The sequence below is a fragment of the Palaemon carinicauda genome, chromosome 25 (assembly GCF_036898095.1).
Source record: "Palaemon carinicauda isolate YSFRI2023 chromosome 25, ASM3689809v2, whole genome shotgun sequence".
In the NCBI taxonomy this organism is placed as follows: domain Eukaryota; kingdom Metazoa; phylum Arthropoda; class Malacostraca; order Decapoda; family Palaemonidae; genus Palaemon; species Palaemon carinicauda.
In genome coordinates, this window is record NC_090749.1 from 105,369,160 (window position 1) to 105,388,700 (window position 19,541).

The 19,541-nt window shown below is 37.3% G+C and overlaps 2 protein-coding genes across 2 annotated transcripts in view; one reads left to right on the top strand and one right to left on the bottom strand.

Moving 5' to 3' along the window:
• Window positions 1-4,908: 4,908 nt before the first annotated feature.
• On the bottom strand, window positions 4,909-10,574 carry LOC137618806 (tumor suppressor candidate 2-like). The gene is made up of 3 exons (XM_068349012.1): window positions 10,339-10,574; window positions 8,338-8,455; window positions 4,909-6,878 (listed from the first exon to the last, which is right to left on the bottom strand). The coding sequence occupies exons 1-3, from the start codon at window positions 10,452-10,454 to the stop codon at window positions 6,810-6,812; spliced, it is 303 nt and encodes a 100-aa protein (XP_068205113.1). The 5' UTR covers window positions 10,455-10,574; the 3' UTR covers window positions 4,909-6,809.
• A 4,460-nt stretch (window positions 10,575-15,034) lies between these two features.
• LOC137618807 (glycine dehydrogenase (decarboxylating), mitochondrial) overlaps window positions 15,035-19,541 on the top strand; it is a 32,202-nt gene continuing 27,695 nt past the window's right edge. Inside the window, exon 1 of the mRNA XM_068349013.1 lies at window positions 15,035-15,494. Coding sequence (XP_068205114.1) covers window positions 15,237-15,494 — 258 coding nt within the window. The 5' untranslated portion in view covers window positions 15,035-15,236. The remainder of the gene's footprint in view (window positions 15,495-19,541) is intronic.

Sequence of the window (19,541 nt, forward strand, 5' to 3'; positions counted from 1 at the left end):
TAGGAATAGTGGTCCATACACATCCCTCTTTCTAGTTAATTTATATTTAGGGGCATAATGGCCTTAGTAATGGCTGCAATATAGGCATTAAATGGTCTATGATTTCACTAATAATATTAATTAATATTTCTTGAATAGATAAGATAGATAATGAAATAAATAAGACGGAAAATATGAAGATTTCCAGTCTATGAAAGTTTATTTGGTTAACAGAAACTATGGTTACATATAGAATGTTATTATTATTATTATCATCATCTTTGCGACAACCCTAGTTGGAAAACCATAATGCTATAAGCCCACGGACTCCAAAAGTGAAAATAGCCCAGTGAGGAAAGGAAAAAAGGAAACAGAATATTTTATTACTTTCCCTCCAGTCTTTTTCAAATCTTCTACTGTCTCTTCTGGACTACAATAAGATGCACAATCTTACTTATATTACATTTACCCTTAACATTTTTTCTCTTACGAGTGACTCTTTAGTCATTGTAAATAGCTGTTCTAGGAGAAGGATACTCCAAAATCAAACCATTGTTCTTTAGTCTTGGGTAGTGTCATAGCCTCTGTACTATGGTCTTCCACTATCTATAGTTAGAAATGCTCTTGGACACACTAATCCATCTGTTTTCTTACTTCCTTTCCCCACTGGGATATTTTCCCCGTTGGAGCCCTTGAGCGTAAGCTACTACTATTGATAATAATAACTAAGACTTTGCACCTATAGTCAATTCTTTTTAGTGAGGCAGATTTGCACCGACTCGCAGCGGTGCCCTTTTGGCCTGGAAAAGTTTCCTGATCGCTGACTGGTTGGACAAGAATATTCTAGCCAATCAGATAGCGGGAAGCATTTCCGAGCTAAAAGGGCACCACTGCGAGTCAGTGCAAACGTGCCTCATTAAAAAAAATTGAGTATAGTCCTTATATATGGGTTACTGTACTATCTAAGACTCCTCGAATTACTTAATACTCAATTTAACTGCCAATGAAGACAAGGCCTACTCATTGATATTCAAAAGGAGTCCCTTTCTCATCTACAGAGTCCAAAAATATGCTTCAATTGGGCTATGAAATAATTTGTATTACTCTCAGCAACTAGCCCTTTAAAACCTAATGCCTCTATATTAATTACGTCTATTATAAGCTTCTTTTATTACTGTGTGTGTCATACACAACTTTTTCTATTTCTAAATCTTTTACATAAGTTTCATGACAAATACTTGATGCAATATTGTTTTTCCTGTACAAACTGGAACTTTTCCTTGCACCTTATATACCATATAAGTCTTGGTCAGCTATTTAATTAGACTTTAGCAACCTTATCATAGTATTCTTTTATCACTCACAGGACACATCATCTCAAAACACTCACTTCATCAGTCACAGACTGTGTTTATTTAAAGGTTAGTCATGAATGGCAGAGGCAAGGCGCAGTGACATTGCCCTACCAAGCAGGACATTGTCCTAAAGACCGACCATATTACATATGATCAACACCCAAGGTAGGATCAAGGAGGGCCAGGCAGTGGCTGTTGATGACTCAGCAGATAGACCAAAGGAATTAATGAGTTGAGTGGGGCTCAAACCCCATTCTGGAGATCAACAGACAAGGACGTTACCACATCGGCCACCGCAACCCTTAAAGGTTTAAAGACTACACATGAATGGCATGGGCAAAGGATGATGATAATGTCCTAGAGCTTGACCATGTATATTTAACACCAGCAACCAGACCAGGACCAGGGAGGCCCAGCGAATAGTTTTACGTTGAACATGCTGACATAAATCTCTTTTTACAGTTGATATATGAAAGATCTATTTCAACGTTGGTACTGTTCTTAAAATATGCCATTTTATTTGTCTATTAATGCTCTTGTAGTTTATTTCCTTGTTTCCTTTCTTCACTGGGCTATTTTTCCCTGTTGGAGCTCTTGGGCTTGTAGCATCCTGCTCTTCCAGCTAGGGTTGTAATATACTGTAAATTTATCTGATATACCTTCAACTATTCACCAAAATAAAACCCTAATCTATATGACTCCATTGTTTTGTCTTCTACCACAAGCGTACTGGTAGACTCTTCCTCAGAAACCGTTTCTAACATCTTAGCCTCTTACAAGACACTCTTCCATGACTCTCCTTTATTGACTATTTGATTTACACTGTGTAAATTGGAGATGGGGCCTACAAGGCCATTCAGCAATCAAGTACATCTACTATACGTACAACCCTTGAGTAACACAACGAGGTAAAAGTTATAATGGGTTGGGCAGTGAGATGGAAGAAAGGAAGCAAGAATGCGAGTAGAATGTTATAAATCAAGAGGAACTGGGGCTGAAGGTATGCTGCAAAGACCGTGAATTAATGGCTAGTGTAGGCTACAGCACGAGGTGCAATGACAGCATTGTTTCCTTACTGAGCCTTCCTGTGTAATCCACGTACTTCTGCATTCAAATCCACAAGCATAACCAGCCTTTTTACTCTGAGGAACCGTCAAGATGGCATCTGCGAAAAGGAATGGTTTTACAGGTGTGTTAGTTGTAGCACACTAGGATTGGGAGTTGTAACGGCTCTCTCGCCCACGTATCCAATCCTATCCCATATCCTTCGAGACAAGGTTAACTCTTCGGGGAAGGATAGCAGTGGCTTGTTTTAAACATGTCCCTGGTGTATACAAGATATCTCTTGGGATATTCGCTCCAGAGGTAAGAACTCTGTGATACCTATACAGGTAAAATTCTCTGGTATATTACTCACAAAGCTGCCTTTGAGGAATTTCCATCAGGAGGACATGGCTATCTCACCCAAAAATGGATTTTTCCTTTGTCAAAATCTGTTTTTTACTTCTACAATCCATTCTGTAAGTACAGCCACTCTTCTACACGATTGAAGACAGAAAACTTTGATGATGAAGGTAAAACAGCAGTGGGGTTATTGGTGGTGGGAGAAATGCTTAACAGGTTTTTTGGGCTCAGGCCATGTCGTCGTGATGGAAGCTCCTTCAAAGGTAGCTTCCTAGGTATATTTGACTAAATGGCTACCTCACCCAAAAATAGATTTTCCGCTACGCTCAAAATCCGTTAATAGAGGTTGGACAGAAATATGGAATGAAAAGAAATGGAAGTTTTAGTGAATGCTGGAAAGTGGGTACAGCTAAAGGACTAATAGATGCTACATTGAATCATAACTACTTCATTTTTCTTAACCATAACAGGATATCAAGATAAACTTGGTTTGTCATATGTTCATGTATTCATATAGGAAATTTATTCAGCATTTCAATGAAATTTTCAGTTTATTTCTATCTTAATTCCTTCGTTAGTTATGATATGAAATGTCGACGTAAGTAAATTGACGCATGAAATTGCTCACCACGAAAGCGTGCAGGTCGCGAGATATAGACATTTCGGACATTCGGTTTCTCATCAAATCATGTATTTATAGAGAAGATTCAATAATATTATCTTAAGATTATTTCTCTCTGTATTACATTGCTAGTTATGATATGAAACGTCGGCATAAATAGGTTGACACGCGATGTTGTTGCTCGTAACGATAAAGTAGGTCATAAGCCTGACAGTGATTTTGTCACGTTCATGAGTCATATGAATAAACATTTTGAACAGTTTACGTTTGTCATCTTAAATACCAGTAGAAGCACCATTTATCCTACAAATCCTCCGGAGCCAAGTATAGATAGACACAGGAGTTTCTCCAAAGATACTTCGATGGCTACTTACACTTGGACGCAGAAGTTTCTGGCACAAGTCGCTCCGTCGCGCCTATACTGAGTGGCGAGTTCCCATGTGCAGCACACTGATCACCAATGGCTCCTCTGTCTATACTTATCTGTTTGGTTACTCACGATACAGTTTGGGTGTGATAGGGCCCTCTCTCTCGGAGCTTGGTGTGCCAGTTATTCCTACGTCCAACCGTAAATTTTATTCGAGGAACACCTGAAGAGTCTATGCAGAGAGAGGACATGCCCTTGCACTGATAGATCCCGAACGTCATTATTTTTCATTGCTATAACACCGTGGTACAATGTTAACTGGCTTGACTGGTCTGTGGATGCTTACTAGCGACCCTCGGTCATAAAGTGTGACAAGGCATTTCCAATACAACTAACATCACAATACACACAATACTGTACTCAAATTAATAGTTTACAGTAAAAAGTTCTCAGAAACATTCACAATTATTATTACTATTTAAGCTACAACCCTAGTTGGAAAAGCAGGATGCTATAAGCCCATAGGCTCCAATAAGGAAAATAGCCCAGTGAGGAAAAGAAATAGGGAAACAGCTAGTGTGCCCGAGTGTACCCTCAAGCAAGAGAATTCTAACCCAAGACAGTGGAAGACCATGATACAGAGGCTACGGTACTACCCAAGAATAGAGAACAATGGATTGATTTTGGTGTCTTTCTCCTAGAAAAGTTGCTTACCATAGCAGCCTCTTTTCTACCCTGGCTAAGAGGAATGTAGCCACTGAACAATTAGTGCAGTAATTGACCCCTTAAGTGAAGTATTATTGTTTGGTAATCTCTGTGTTGTCAGGTGTATGAGGGCAGAGGAGAATGTGGAAACAATAGGCCAGACTATTCAGTGCATGTAAATGAAAAATAAGCCATAACCAGAGAGAGGGAGCTAGTGTAGTACTGTCTGGCCAGTCAAGACCCAATAAATCTCTAGCGGTAGTACAGTATCTGAACTCTCACTGTATCTCTAGTTTACAGTACTGTATTTAGAACACGAGGTTACCATTTTTATTTCTGCAACATAATCTATTAGACGAGACAGGATACGACTTTGGTTCGTACGGACCCGCCCCACCATTCGGCAATACCTGGGACTCCGGTCAACCACACATCGCAATATCCAAGAGAAAGGAAAGGTCAAATGAAACATCCTGCATCGCCCATTTCTTTTATATAAACATTGTGGAACATATAAACATTACATCACCATAAATATGGAAATATGCATCATCAACAAAGCTACTAGCTCCAGAAACTCAACATTTTTTTTCTTCAATTTACTTACCTACGTGTAGTGGAGGAAATCATAACTGTATAATCTATACATCACAACACCACAAACAATTTGCTTCTCTTAATAATACTGTAGACACTTCACAATATAGTACTGTATAGGCATATATACAAATATATATATAGGTGGCGGCTCTAGGATTAAATAGGAAATCTATTCTTTGGGGGATATCGATTGAGATCGTGAGTGGGAGAGTTCTTAAAAGGATTAAGATTTTACAAAAATTGGGTGAATAGATACGTTTCTTGTGGGTTAATATATAGTGTTCATACACAGCTCTGATTTAGCCATAAGATTTATTTCATTACTATAGATATATATATATATACGTGCTGTACGCCATCATTCAATAGTAGGTCAAAGAGTGGAGAGATATGGATGAAATAAAGTTATATTCAGCCACGAGGTCTTGCGAGAGTACAGTGTGACAAGTCAAGAGTAATATCTTATTAGGAGAGTAATGTATATACGATGTATTACACACACAATCGGCTTGGAAAGTGAACGACGCGGCAAACACCCCCCGTACCGATCCGCAAGCGACGCGTGAGGGCACACAAAACTCTAATAACCGCGGTAAGAAAAGGGGACGACGGTTCTGTTCCTTATTGGCGCTCTCATTGACGATTCCCGGCGAGACAGGGCCAAGTCTGTGGTCAAAGTGAAGTGTTTTCTCAAAACAGTATTAAGTATGCTTTAACAATTTCATGATTGTACCTCATTACATAAAAGGTTTAAGAATAGAGAAAAGAAAGAGCTACCTATATAGAAACCTCATTAATGGAAATAAAAAGGAAATCTATTATAATTCTAATATACATTGAGTAAACCTATCAATAAACCCATACATTTAATAAAACCTATCTAAACTCATACAGTACTGTATTGGATATTAATTAAAACTTCTGTATATTTCAATAAATAAAAAAGAACATCTTCGTGAATTAACGTGTATCGATCACCAAAATATACAGAACCAAGTCATGTAACTACAAAATGTATTTTTTCCCTCTTGCTCTTACACACAATTTCAGGAGTGATTATTCCTTCCGCTTGATGGCAAATGAGCTATCGAGTTCCACGGGGACAACTCAAACAATAGACAGAGTTGACAAGTTCCGCCGGGACAGTCCGAACATCCTCTCACCATCGCACACTTCAGGAACGATTGTTCCTTCCTGTTGACGCCCGACGAGCTATCGAGTTCCACGGGGACAACCCAAACACTAGAGTCGGCCATCTTTTCATTTTCCTTCGCAGGCTTCCTCAACCTGTCCGGGACGTGGTCGAACAGCGAGCATATTTCCGACTCTACTCGAGCGGAGTTGAAGGTACTTCCTTAATGATAAACTCATTTCGACGACAGCTAAAGGCGGATAACTCCTTGGGGTGGTGGGAGGGAATATAACATATATAAATATACATCTGGGGGTAGGGCTGGAATACAACATGACTGACCACTCGGGTCGGGGGAGGAAGGGGGTAGGACAGGGGAAAGAGGTCGTCTCTTGGAGATTCTCTTTAGTGTACGCAACCATCGCTTTTCTGGCTTCATTATGAAGAATTAATTATGTATCCTTGTGTATACAAAAGTCATTTTCCTTTCACAACACAATTTGGGGGAACTTAAACGCAATGGTATCCGTCTAATGGGGGGGAGGGAGGAAAAGATTCCGGCCGAAATCAGTCTCTCACACCACAGGAAGGAGGGGGGTGGGGATTTCCACTGGATTAAGTCACGGGACAGTGGCTCGCCGTGTCTCAGCTGTCTTGGTACAGGACGATTGGGAAGTCTACGTTCAGGCAGGGGAACGGTAGTCTCACCTCGCCCTGGAAAAGATAAACAAGTATTAAATGTGGGAAACAGATACACGAAATAGAAAAAATAACAATTAATATTTTACAGCAAAGTTATACCTCGAGTTCTTAACTAGTTGCAAGATAAATTCTTTGTTCAAGACACCAATGAGATAAGTTTGTTGTATTTACTGTCCTACTTATACCTTTGACAAAAATGCAGTGCCCTTCTAGTGGCAACTGTACAGCACGTGTTTCATACACGCTCGTATACTGTATCGGTTTTTATTGCTATCTTATCACTCGTTCTTCCCGGCACTGTTAATAAACCAAACAGTATAGTCTTCAAAGTTCATGATTTTGTTTGAATCTTTGTCACATTCTTACTCGCAAGTTCTAGTATATAAGCTCGATGTCCGTTTAATAGTTTAGCTGCATTCATCTAGCCTCTCGGTTACCACCTGACAGGCACCTCCGCACACGCCAATCAACTCATTTGACCTTTGACATCTAGATATGACCTTTCCCTCACTCTGCATATACAAGTTTCTATCCTATCCAATTAAACAAATGACCTCAAAATTTTTTAATCCCCATCAACCACATAATATTAACACAAAGTCCAAAGTTTTAAGCTTCAACGACATTCAAATTCCAAGGGTCTGAAATGCTTTAATCTAGAAGAATTGGTGTGCATATACAGGGCAGGATAAGAAGATAGACTGGTCAACTAGCGACTGTTCTTGGACAGGAAACCGTGGCATAAATGTTGTTATTATTATTATCATGATAAGCTAAGCTACAACCCTATAGTCAATTTCGTTTAATGAGCCCCATTTGCAACGACTCGCAGCGGTGCCCTTTTAGCAAGGAAAAGTTTCCTGATCGCTTGTTCAACCAATCACCGATCAGGAAACTTTTCCGAACTAAAAGGGCACCGCTGTGAGTTGGTGCAAATGTGCCTCTCTAAAATTTTTTTACTATAGTTGAAAAAGCAAGCATAAGCCCAAGGGATCCAACAGGGAAAAATAACCCAGTGAAGAACGGAAACAAGGAAATAAATAAATTACAAGAGAAGTAACAAACGATCAAAATAAAATATTATAAGAACAGAAACAACATTAAATTAGTTTTTTCATATATATACTATAAAAGCTTAAAAAAACCAAAAGGATGATAAATAAGATAGAAATACATGCCCGAGTGTACCCTCAAGCAAGAGAACTCTAATTCAAGACAGAGGAAGGCCATGTATGCTTACAAAAACTTTTGTGAGAGCTCTAAATATCAGCAGAATATAACTACAGTATATTACTAGCCTTCACAGTGCTATTTTCCCTGTTGGAGCCCTTGGGCTTATAGCATCCTGCTTTTCCAACTAGGATTGTTGCTTAGCTAGTAATGATAATAATACAATCTTACTAGTCACTGAGAGTTATAAATGTGATGTATTTTGCAATCTAGATAGCAAATGGATTACTAGACAACTTACCTGTGGAGTTAAGTTTGTCAGTATTCGCTTCATAGTTGCCTTCACGCCGCGCCGCAGGGGCGGAACTTCTTCGTAGAATTCGTGGGCGACATCGCCGTCTTCGTCGAAGAACATAGATCTGAAAAACCAATTGAATATAATATAGGATCTGTGACAGTCTCTCTATTTTCATCTATATTTCTGACCAATTACAGAACTACAATATGTAAGACTGAACAAGTTCATTATTGTATGCGAAAAATTTAAACTTTTACCGAATGGCAAATTCGTAAAACTCTCTGTTAGCAGCTTGGGTTTAAGAGTAAATTTTGCTCATCAGGAATTTTCCAGGCAGGGATATTTCCAATCGGCTACCACAACCCCTCTGCCGCGGGAAGCTTGTGAGCAGGGCTCATAAAATTACCAACATGTGATGCATGTCCCGACTTTGATTTCCCACTTAAAGGTTTAAAGGCTGCTCATGAATAGCAGAAGCAAAGTACAGTGACAATGCCCTATATCATATGATTAGCAACCATGTCCCCTCTCCACCTAAGCTACAACCAGGGAAGGCCAGGCAAGGGATGAAGATGACTCAGCAGATAGACCTATAAGCTCCTCCAAAAACCACCATCCTTAGCTCACAAGTATGGTGAGGTTGCAGACCCTACAGGAACTAACAAGTCTTAGCGGGAAACCCTCGTCCGGCGATCACCATGCAGAGCCGTTACAAATCAGGCCACAGCAACCCTTTCTGTACTATTAGTCATGCAGCTATTTGCTATCGCCAATTGGAGATTTTTTAATCATGTAACTTTTAATTGGTCAAGCCTACTACATATCTAAAGGGATGCTAGCTTCGACATCAGCAAACTGGTACCATTTCGAACATGGGGGCATATAGATTTTTGTGAGAATATGAAGTGTTACTAGTGACTTTATTGGCATTTAGAATAATTTCAACATTAATCTCCTTCAAACCATAATTTCCAGTTTAAAAGATGGTTTAAACTCGGAAATATCTGGAAAAATAATTTCGGATGGTCGGTGAGGATAAAAGTCCTTGGCTAGATTAGGCAAGGAACCTAAGTTTGATTCCCTTTTAAAATATGGTTCATCAGTCGTAACCTTTAGAGTATTAAAATGTCTATGATTTGGAAAATACAGGTTTCTGCTAAATATTTTCATGAAAATTGTTCAAATTACGTATGAATACATCAAGAACGTCAGTTATTTAATAATAAGCTATAAATTAAGAGGAAAGTTGTGCATAGTTAAAATTAATATATACCTAAACTCATCTAGAATCTCAATCTCCGTATAATGGGATGTATCTTAGATAGGCACACGGGTAAAGTTTTACATACACTGACATTGGGTGACATACAATTTTAAATTACGCAATATTTAAATAGGCAAATTTATAGGATATTAACAGTTGTTTAGGTTAAACTATTACTCCAAAAATATCGGAAATACAATTAAATTGGATATTACAAAATACTGATAAAACTACAATAGGCTACTTAGAGCTAGACTAGCCTATCTCCTACTTATTAGATAAGCTACCTGCACAGATAACAAAAATATAACAAATTAAAATAAATAAAAACCAAAATTAATAACAAAACATTTAATTATAACAGCCAATTACAAAAAACCACGATAGGCTACTTATAGATAGCTAGCCTATTTCCTACTTGATATATAAGCTACCAGTACCAAATATAACAAAATCATAACAAATAAACATAAATGAAACCAAATATTAATATAAAAATATAAATAACACAGCCAATTACAAAAGAATATGATAGGCTACTTATAACTAACCTAGCCTATCGCCTACTTATTAGATAAGCTACCTGCACTGTATTTAATAAAAATATAACAAATAAAAATAAATAAAAACCAAAATTGATAACAAAAAATTTAATTAAAACCGCCAATTCCAAAAACATCTGGGTACCTAAAATATTACGCAATTTATTCACTCCAGTCCCCAAAAAAGAGCCCCCTTACCCTCTCCTCGTATAGACAAAGGGCGTCGCCAATCTCTTCACGGCCTTCTCACACCCGTCAGACTCTTCCTCCTCATTCCCCATCCATCTCTTCAACCTAGAAGTGCTCCCGCCCATGATTCATGGGAATTCCGACGGGGGAAAAATTAGGAATATTCCAGACGGAGTTCCGACTTCGGGAGAATCTACGACGACGCAATGTTTTGCTAAACAGCTGATCGACGCGCATGAGTAAAGTAGCGCTATTGCGTCCCTACTTGGCCGGATACCTATCCGCCATAAGATGATGTGTCTGTTAGATTATTTACTCGTATTTTAGTTATTTTATGGTATATTTCTTTATTGATTAGTAAAATAATGATTAATATACTTTAAATTACATCAATCTATCATTATTTAAACGTAATAACGTTGATATATTAAGTTAATTGAGATTTTCTTGGCCCATACCTATCCGCCACAAAATGATGTATCTGTTATTTTCTTATCCGATATTTTACTTATTCTATAGAATATTTCTTAGATAATTGATAAAATCATTAATAATATGTTATAAATTATATCAATTCAACGTTATTTTGACGTAATAACGGTATGTTATTATATTAATTAAATTTTGATAGTCATGTTCGTCCGTCCCTACCTACACTCGATTACAATCTTTAGTATTTTATTTAATTTTTCATTGATTATTTTTTTTTTATTTCTTAAATCAAATTAGAATTATGACCATATTATATCTAATGTAATTTAATAATGTTATTTCATAGCTATCTAGATCAGTTACCGCTCAAAAAGCGCCATTTTCTAAAATATTTCAATAATATTATTTTCGTATTGAATCCTATTTTTAATTTTTATCATCATCACTGTCCATTGCTAGTCCAGTGCAGGACAAAGGCCTCAGACATGTCCTTCCACGCGCATCTGTTTATGGTCTTTCTATAGCAAGCTATACCAGCAAAATTTCTCAGTTTGTCAATCCACCGTCTCTCTCTCTCTCTCTCTCTCTCTCTCTCTCTCTCTCTCTCTCTCTCTCTCTCTCTCTCTCTCTCTCTCTCGGATACAGACACGTTGTAGACGAGTATTGGCATGAGAAGTCCTGCCAAAAATATCTGTATAATTCTTATTGGATGTTCTGCATTTCTTCCTGTTCATTTAGTTGTTCTTGCAAGTCTGTATTTATTTGTTCCTGCAAGTCTGAGTCATTTTATAATAATACGATAACTTTTTAAAAAGTAATTTACGAAGTGATCACTTATATTCTTACTTATTTACTTAAATTTGATAGTAGGCTAAATCTTATTTTCTGTATAGGTCTATACCTTGTTTTTTCTAAATTGTTAATTATATCCAAAAAAATATTCATGAATATTATCTAAATATAATTTTGATGTAATCGTACATATTTCTTCAATTTTTTCCTATATACAAGAAAAATTTGTTATCGAAACGAATTATACTCCACGGTCATAATATGCACTATCACGCACCGTGTCTTGACAACCAGTTTGTTATTTTATCAATAAATATGTTTAATCAATTCTTTTATATAGAAATATTTATTATCAGGCTTCATTTACATATAATACATAATCTACATATGATAGGGAAGCAAATATATGTATGATGAATTATATATCTCTATATACATAATCATAGGTCTAGGCTTTACCTTGGCTCTAAGTGTCAGTATGGATTCTTGACAGAAATGTGTTTTGAAGAATCCTAAGAATGTAAATGGTAAAATAATATTAAAAAAATGCTATGCATATTTCTCTCTCTCTCTCTCTCTCTCTCTCTCTCTCTCTCTCTCTCTCTCTCTCATTTAGATTACGTAAGGAGAACATGTTTCAGGTACCATAGCAACTGAAGTTCCTAATTGAATAGCCAGGTTAAGAACAGGCCAGGGTTTCTAGTTGCCAAAATTGATACCGGAGAGAGAGAGAGAGAGAGAGAGAGAGAGAGAGAGAGAGAGAGAGAGAGAGAGAGAGAGAGAGAGAGAGAGAGATTCGTTAGTTCTAATCACTTTTAATTATTTTGTAATAGAAAGAGAACAACCGAGAGGGAGGGTTGTTCTCTTTCTATTACAAAATAATTAAAAGTGATTAGAACTAACGAATCTCTCTCTCTCTCTCTCTCTCTCTCTCTCTCTCTCTCTCTCTCTCTCTCTCTCTCTCTCTCTCTCTCTCTCTCTCTCTCTCATTTAGATTACGTAAGGAGAACATGTTTCAGGTACCATAGCAACTGAAGTTCCTAATTGAATAGCCAGGTTAAGAACAGGCCAGGGTTTCTAGTTGCCAAAATTGATACCGGAGAGAGAGAGAGAGAGAGAGAGAGAGAGAGAGAGAGAGAGAGAGAGAGAGATTCGTTAGTTCTAATCACTTTTAATTATTTTGTAATAGAAAGAGAACAACCGAGAGGGAGGGTTGTTCTCTTTCTATTACAAAATAATTAAAAGTGATTAGAACTAACGAATCTCTCTCTCTCTCTCTCTCTCTCTCTCTCTCTCTCTCTCTCTCTCTCTCTCTCTCTCTCTCTCAATTCATGTTTCATAATTATTCCTGTATTATGTAACAAATCAACCTTCCGATTTTATCGTAATCGTAAGATGTTCTTGAAATAATCATTTAATTTAAAATTCCTTCTCAAAATAACAATTGGCACCATAAAGGCTTGAAGTTGCAAGGAACTGCCAATTAAATATTTGATAATATTTAATTTGTCCATATAATACTTACATTGATTAAATAAAATATGATATACAGAACCAATGTTTTTATCAAGAAACTTATAAAAATAGTTATTACTTTAGATAGCCTTTTTATGCTTACAAATTAGTATAATATGGATTATTGCTGAGTTTCTCGACATATATGCTGACATTTTGCTGAAACCACTTTTAATTCTCCTCTCTCTCTCTCTCTCTCTCTCTCTCTCTCTCTCTCTCTCTCTCTCTCTCTCTCTCTCTCTCTCTCCTCTCTCTCTCTCTCTCCTCTAGTGATGCTCCAAGTTTATGATGCATAATTTAATACTTGTAGGACCCATTTGATTGAATACTTTTATTTTTAGAGAAAATGGCATTTTAAGTTTCATAATCTCATCTCGTTTACCAAATGTTTATTATTCTTTTAATTTTGGTCTTGTGCCTGTGGAAACACTTACTGTCAGTTTTATTAATTGTGTATATTCCCTAATAATCTCTAGAGGCTCGCCCAAAACTCCAATGTATCATCTCTCGTCATTTTCATTGACCATTTTCTTAGTTTTACTCATATTAATTTTCAGTCCCACATTTCTGCTTTCTTTGTTTTTTTTTTCTATCTTATATATATATATATATATATATATATATATATATATATATATATATATATATAATATATATATATATATATATATATATATATAATATATATATATATATATATATATATAATATATATATATAATCTTCAGCCGAAACTAATCTACAGCAGGACAAAGGCCTCTGAGAGAGAGAGAGAGAGAGAGAGAGAGAGAGAGAGAGAGAGAGAGAGAGAGAGAGAGAGAGAGAGAGAGAGAGAGAGAGAGAGAGAGAGAGAGATTAAAACGAAGTAAAAATTTCCACCTATAGTTTCCCCCCAACACCACAAAATGAAACCACGGCGTTCGAACACATACCCGAGTCTAGGCGTCGACCAATGAATTATTCACTCCACTGGCATCGTACTTCGCATTCTTGGCTACCATTAATGATATTGATCATGCAATAAACTTCAATGTGCAACACGCATACAGTCTCTGCAACTCTGCACTTACTGTATGTGGTTTGGTTAATATTTAACCGAAGCCGTGGTATATAATGATAGCTTTCGGATACAGGGGTAGTTTATGCCATGGCAAGTTCACGTGCAACGGAATGTGTTTGATCGTACCCTGTAACCTTTAAAAAAAGTGTTTAAGTATTTAAGAATAAATAAAACGTCGTACTTTATTTGTTATTTACAAAAATAATTGTATTTATGATATACAGATTATTATATTCAAAACTATAGGCCTATTTGAACCTTAGACCTACCTCACAATATGCCCATAAAACAAGGCCTCTTTATTATAATTCAATACAAAAACTCAATATGAGCTAGTAATTTAAAATAAATTATATAATTCAATAAAATTACATAAATTATATATAATTATTACCAAATATACTGTCTTATGGGGGCTTGGCTTATCTCTGTCATCTCATTGGTCATTAAAAAATATGTTGCATTTTGATTGGTCGAGATGGAAGGTGTGGTGACCACTAGTGCCATATTGTATATAAATAATTTAAATCTATTATTCCATTCTAAAATAGATGGATTTCTTGGCGATTTATCAAATATCTGTATTGAAAAACAACATTGAATGTGATTTATTCGAAGACATGTAAGTTGTAAGTGAAGCATTTATGTTTTATCTTATATTTTCAAATTATTTCGATTAAATTTATAATTTTGGCATTTTAATTGATTTTGTAATCTAATTTATTTGTAAAAATGAATAATAAGATTAATATAATGTATAAAAACGAGTCCTTAAAGTCATATTACTTTTTAATATATTAAAATTTTAATAAAAATTCTAAACGATACAATATGAAAATTAAATTAAAATATGAAAAATATTTCTATCTGGCAACTTTTCAGTCGAACGATCCTATTTTTTTTTCTACACGCGAACCAGTTCTATTTGGATAGCCGTTCCGTGTACACGTGCGTCACTTGTTCTACTACGTCTTTAAAGTATAAATACTTACAAAAGTGAACAATTACATTATAAGTGAACAAGTGAATTATAATTGTTCATATAGAGTTTATTTAAGTATAAAGACATAACTGACAATATACGCATCGCCCCCAGAGCTCAAATAAAATGCTGAGGGCAGGGGTTCGACTCAGCAGGGCAAGGAGATGCCCTTCGTTCAGATCCTTCGAAGGGCAGCGCCCTTCCGCATCCTCCAGATCATCCCTCGACCTACAGGCGTATGTGGGCAACCACATACGATGTATATCGACGAATACAGCTGTATTCAACAGCTCTTTGCTCCCACAAGCAGATGCCTTCTCCGACAGACACATTGGGCCTCGTCTCGACGATCAGAGGAAAATGTTGGATCTTTTAGGATACGAAGTAACTTGAGACTCCTTCAGGAGTATTGTCCTTTTTGTCCTTACGTAAACAGGGGGGGGGGGGTGGGGGGGACCTTGATTTAGTACTCCCTGTCTCCCTCTGTCTTGGGTATTTGTAGCCAAGACCGCATAGTAACTCTGTCAAAGCCAAGGTCAGGTTTATGTCCACCGGGGGGGGGGGGGGAATCGGGCACGTGGCCTTGAGACAAAAACGTAAACAAGATAATTTCTTATCTTTTTTGAAGTGATAGTTATCTAATTGATGGGCTTTTGAAGTTGCCTGCTAATTATGTAAGGTTTTTATTTGGAAGGAGAGTTATAGGGTTTAAGGGTTACATGATAATGTACTAGAGACTGACCCTCCACCCAAGTTGGGACCAGGGAGGGCCAGGTAATGGCTATTGATGACTCACCAGGTTTATATGCTTTCCCAAACCCCTAATTTATAGCTTACAAGGATAGTGAAGTTAAAGATATCTCGGGTCTTTTCGGTTTGAGTGCCTATCGAATTTTCATGTTTTTTTTATTACAATGTATGTATTTTGATGTGGAAAAACCCAAAAATAATAACCATTTTGTGGAGAAATTATTTATTGATGGATGTGATAGGTAGTGGCTGTAAGGGGGGGGGGGGTTGCAGGGGCTAGACCTAGGTAGGGGTACAGGGCCCTAGGTTAGGGGGTTGTATTAGGTTCGGTAGTGTCCCGAAAATCACTGTGGCCTTTAGGGGGGGGCGGAGCCCCCCCCCCCCCCCCCCGGTAGGCCTAGGTAGGGATACAGGGCCCCTATGCTAGGTTAGGTGGGTTTTCATAGGTTCAGTAGTGCCCTGAAAATCAAGAAAGCGCACAGAGAAATCGCAGCATTTCAGTAAGATATTGATTGATATAAGCCAATTTAAGTGTTAATAAATAATTTCTCCACAAAATGGTTATCATTTTAGGGTTTTCCACATCAAAATACATACTTTGGAATAAAAAAAACATTTAAATTTGATAGGCACTCAAACCGAAAAGATCCGACATCTCTGTAAGCTTGCATCTGGCCTGATCGCCCTATTAGGGTTGTTGTGGCCTGATTGGTAACATCTCTGCCTGATGTTTGCCAATCGGAACTTCGAGTCCTGCTCAGTCTCATTAGTGCCATTAGTGTCTGCAACCTTACCATCCTTGTGAGCTAAGGGGTTTGGGGGAGCCTATAGGTCTATTTGCCGAGCCATCAGCAGCCATTGCCTGGTCTGGCCCCCCCTTGGTCATAGCTTGGGTGGAGAGGGGTATTGGGCGATGATAATATGTAATATGGTCAGTCTCTAGGGCATTGTCCTGCTTGCTAGGGCAGTGTTTCTGTCCTTTGCTTCTGCCATTCACGAGTGGCCTTTAAACATGCGTCGTGGATAGTTTTCCATGTAGATGCCTTAAAATTACTATACTTATGAGATAATTTGTCTTATAAACTTCCACAGCTAGGCGACCTACTATTTCATTAGGGTACGTACTGTATACTAATTGCGTGAGTCCCCCGTTCGTCACATCGTAAGTAAGCGTGGCGTGGATGTAAATCTTTACCCATGCACCATCACTAATTCTCAAGTACTCGTAGTACCTCCTCACCCAACACTAGGATGTTATGTCCTTATTCATCAGCGGGTTTCATCCCCATACACACTCCATTTACTTGGATGAAAATGTTTGTTACACACAACTTTACCTCCCTTCCCATTTCCTTTCTTAAATATTGATTGGTAAATGACCTTACTTGCCCTAGTTTCTACAAATCAATGAATATCCATGACCGAGCTCGCCGTGTTGCTGCAGCGCAAGGACGGTGCATGTGTAAAGTTATATCCATAAGTCTTCCTTAGGTATTACAAATATGCGATCCCTATACTAGTTTCATCTGTTGAAGTTCTCTCGTCTCGCTGCAAGACTAGAGCAGCTCTGCTTGATTTGCGTTTGCTCAAATAGTTTACTTTAAGGGCTGTTTGTCTTGTCCTATCACGTTGGGGAACTCTACTCACTACAGGACCTACAAGATCAGTTCATCGTATGCATCCTTAGGCATCTAGCATATCCCACAATATCGAAGCATGTATAGAATAAGAAAGTCTTTAGCTTCTTCATGAAAGAATGAATGTCTTCAGTCTTTCAAATGTGTAGTGGGAGCTTGTTGTATAGTCTTTGATGTTGGCAGTTGTGCCGAAACACAGCTCTGATTCCAGTACAGTAAAAGAATGAAGTCAAAGGTTATGATGAAACTTAGTGGGAAAATTAAACAATATCCTAAGGGGGAAATTATAGGGAAAATAGCTGTAACTATGGCGAGTGGATATCATCGAGATGGTGAAGATCGGATTTCGTTGCATCAAATGTCACGTAGGTAATTGAGATTGGATTTCATAAAGTTTGTAACTGTGGGGGTATTACTGTACTCATACAGCAATGTGAAATCTTCAAGTCGCTACACTATATTAAAGAAATAATTGGACAAGCTTATGGAATCAATACTCCTAGATGTCTGGGATCATTAGAAAGCAGTTCCCCATAGGGCGTTGCGTTTTAAAGACGAAGCCTGGTGAGGAAAATGCTATTAAATAATCATAACTCAGACAATTTCTATGGTCCCAATCTCAAATTGTATGCACAAAGCTGACATAAGATGAACGTTTACTCTTAGTTTTGTAACTTGTAACTACAAACAGTGAGTGATAAAGTAATGGAAAGAGAGAGAGACTAGAGATATCTCGTAAATTGCACAAGCCAGTGGGAGGTCTTGTGAATTGTGAAAGTAAATGGCATAGGAGACAATAAAGAAAAAGAGTATTGCACTATAAAGTATATATGTAATATATTAGATATTACTTGTTTAAAACACATGACCTACAGGTCATTGTGGAAGTAAGAGAAGTGAGAGAAATGCCATAGTCATATCCTAAGCAGGATGCGATTTCCAAACCTCAGCAATGTAACATTTTTCATGAAGAGTAAACACAACCATGCCCCGTGAGAAAGAAGTTGTCTGTGAGAACAGAACAAGTACCTTCTGGTTTAAATAGTTAACTTACTTAGACTTTACTTGAAGATGTAACATACCAACTCTAATATATAACACATTTAAGATGACATTTGAAGAGAACCCAAATGTGTGTTAACAACAGTAGCACACCAATATATAGAAGAAGAAAATCAATCTCAGACATGGGGTAATAGATGACGATCACTGGCTGGAGACAGCAGCGTTGAATTATAAAGTTAGGAGGAAGAAGGGACAAAAGAACATGTGTATGCAAGTTTTATGCACCCAATAAGGTTTGCATGTTAAAAGATAACTCTTAGGAATTTGGATCCAATTTGACAAATGTATTATTTATAACCTTATTAGAGTATCACATTACTGTATTATTATTATTACTAGCTAAGCTACAACCTTAGTTGGAAAAGCTAGATGCTATAAGCCTTATAAGGGGTATAACAGTAAAAATTGCCTAGTGAGGAAAGGAAATAAGGAAACATAGAATAGTGTGCCCGAGTGTACCCTCAAGCAAGAGAACTCTAACCTAAGACAGTGGAAGACACTGGTACAGAGGTTATGTCACTACCCAAGACCAGAGAACAATGGTTTGATTTTGTATCGTCCTTCCCCTAGAAGAGCTGTTTGTCATAAAGTCTCTCTTCTACCCTTACCAAGAGAAAAGTGGCAACTGAACAATCACTGTGCAGTAGTTAACCCCCCTGAGTGAAGAAGAATTTTTCTGCTATAGTGTTGTGTGTATGAGGACAGAGGAGAATGTGTAGAGAATATCCCATACTAATTGATGTATGTGTAGGCAAAGGAAAAAAAAAAGATCCTTTATACAGACAAGACTATGAATGCAGTACGGATGACCTTGGCAATCCGATAAGATTCAAAATAATTTTTTGATGTTTGGTGCATTATGAACTCGGTGATTATTTGCCGGTAATTCGTCCTCGTATGTCATTACCTAAGTAGGCAAGAACTTTTAAAGATATTCAAGAAAACTACTAGCTGGAAATGGCTGATCACCACAGTGGAG

Bases quoted from the DNA above. Each gene is read 5' to 3' on its own strand.
- LOC137618806 (XM_068349012.1), bottom strand. From the start codon at position 10,454: ATGGGCGGGAGCACTTCTAGGTTGAAGAGATGGATGGGGAATGAGGAG. The intron at 8,456-10,338 runs GTAAGGGGGCTC...TTGGTTTTTCAG, and splicing joins TTTGTCTATACGAGGAGAGG to ATCTATGTTCTTCGACGAAG. The intron at 6,879-8,337 runs GTAAGTTGTCTA...TATCTTTTCCAG, and splicing joins TGACAAACTTAACTCCACAG to GGCGAGGTGAGACTACCGTT.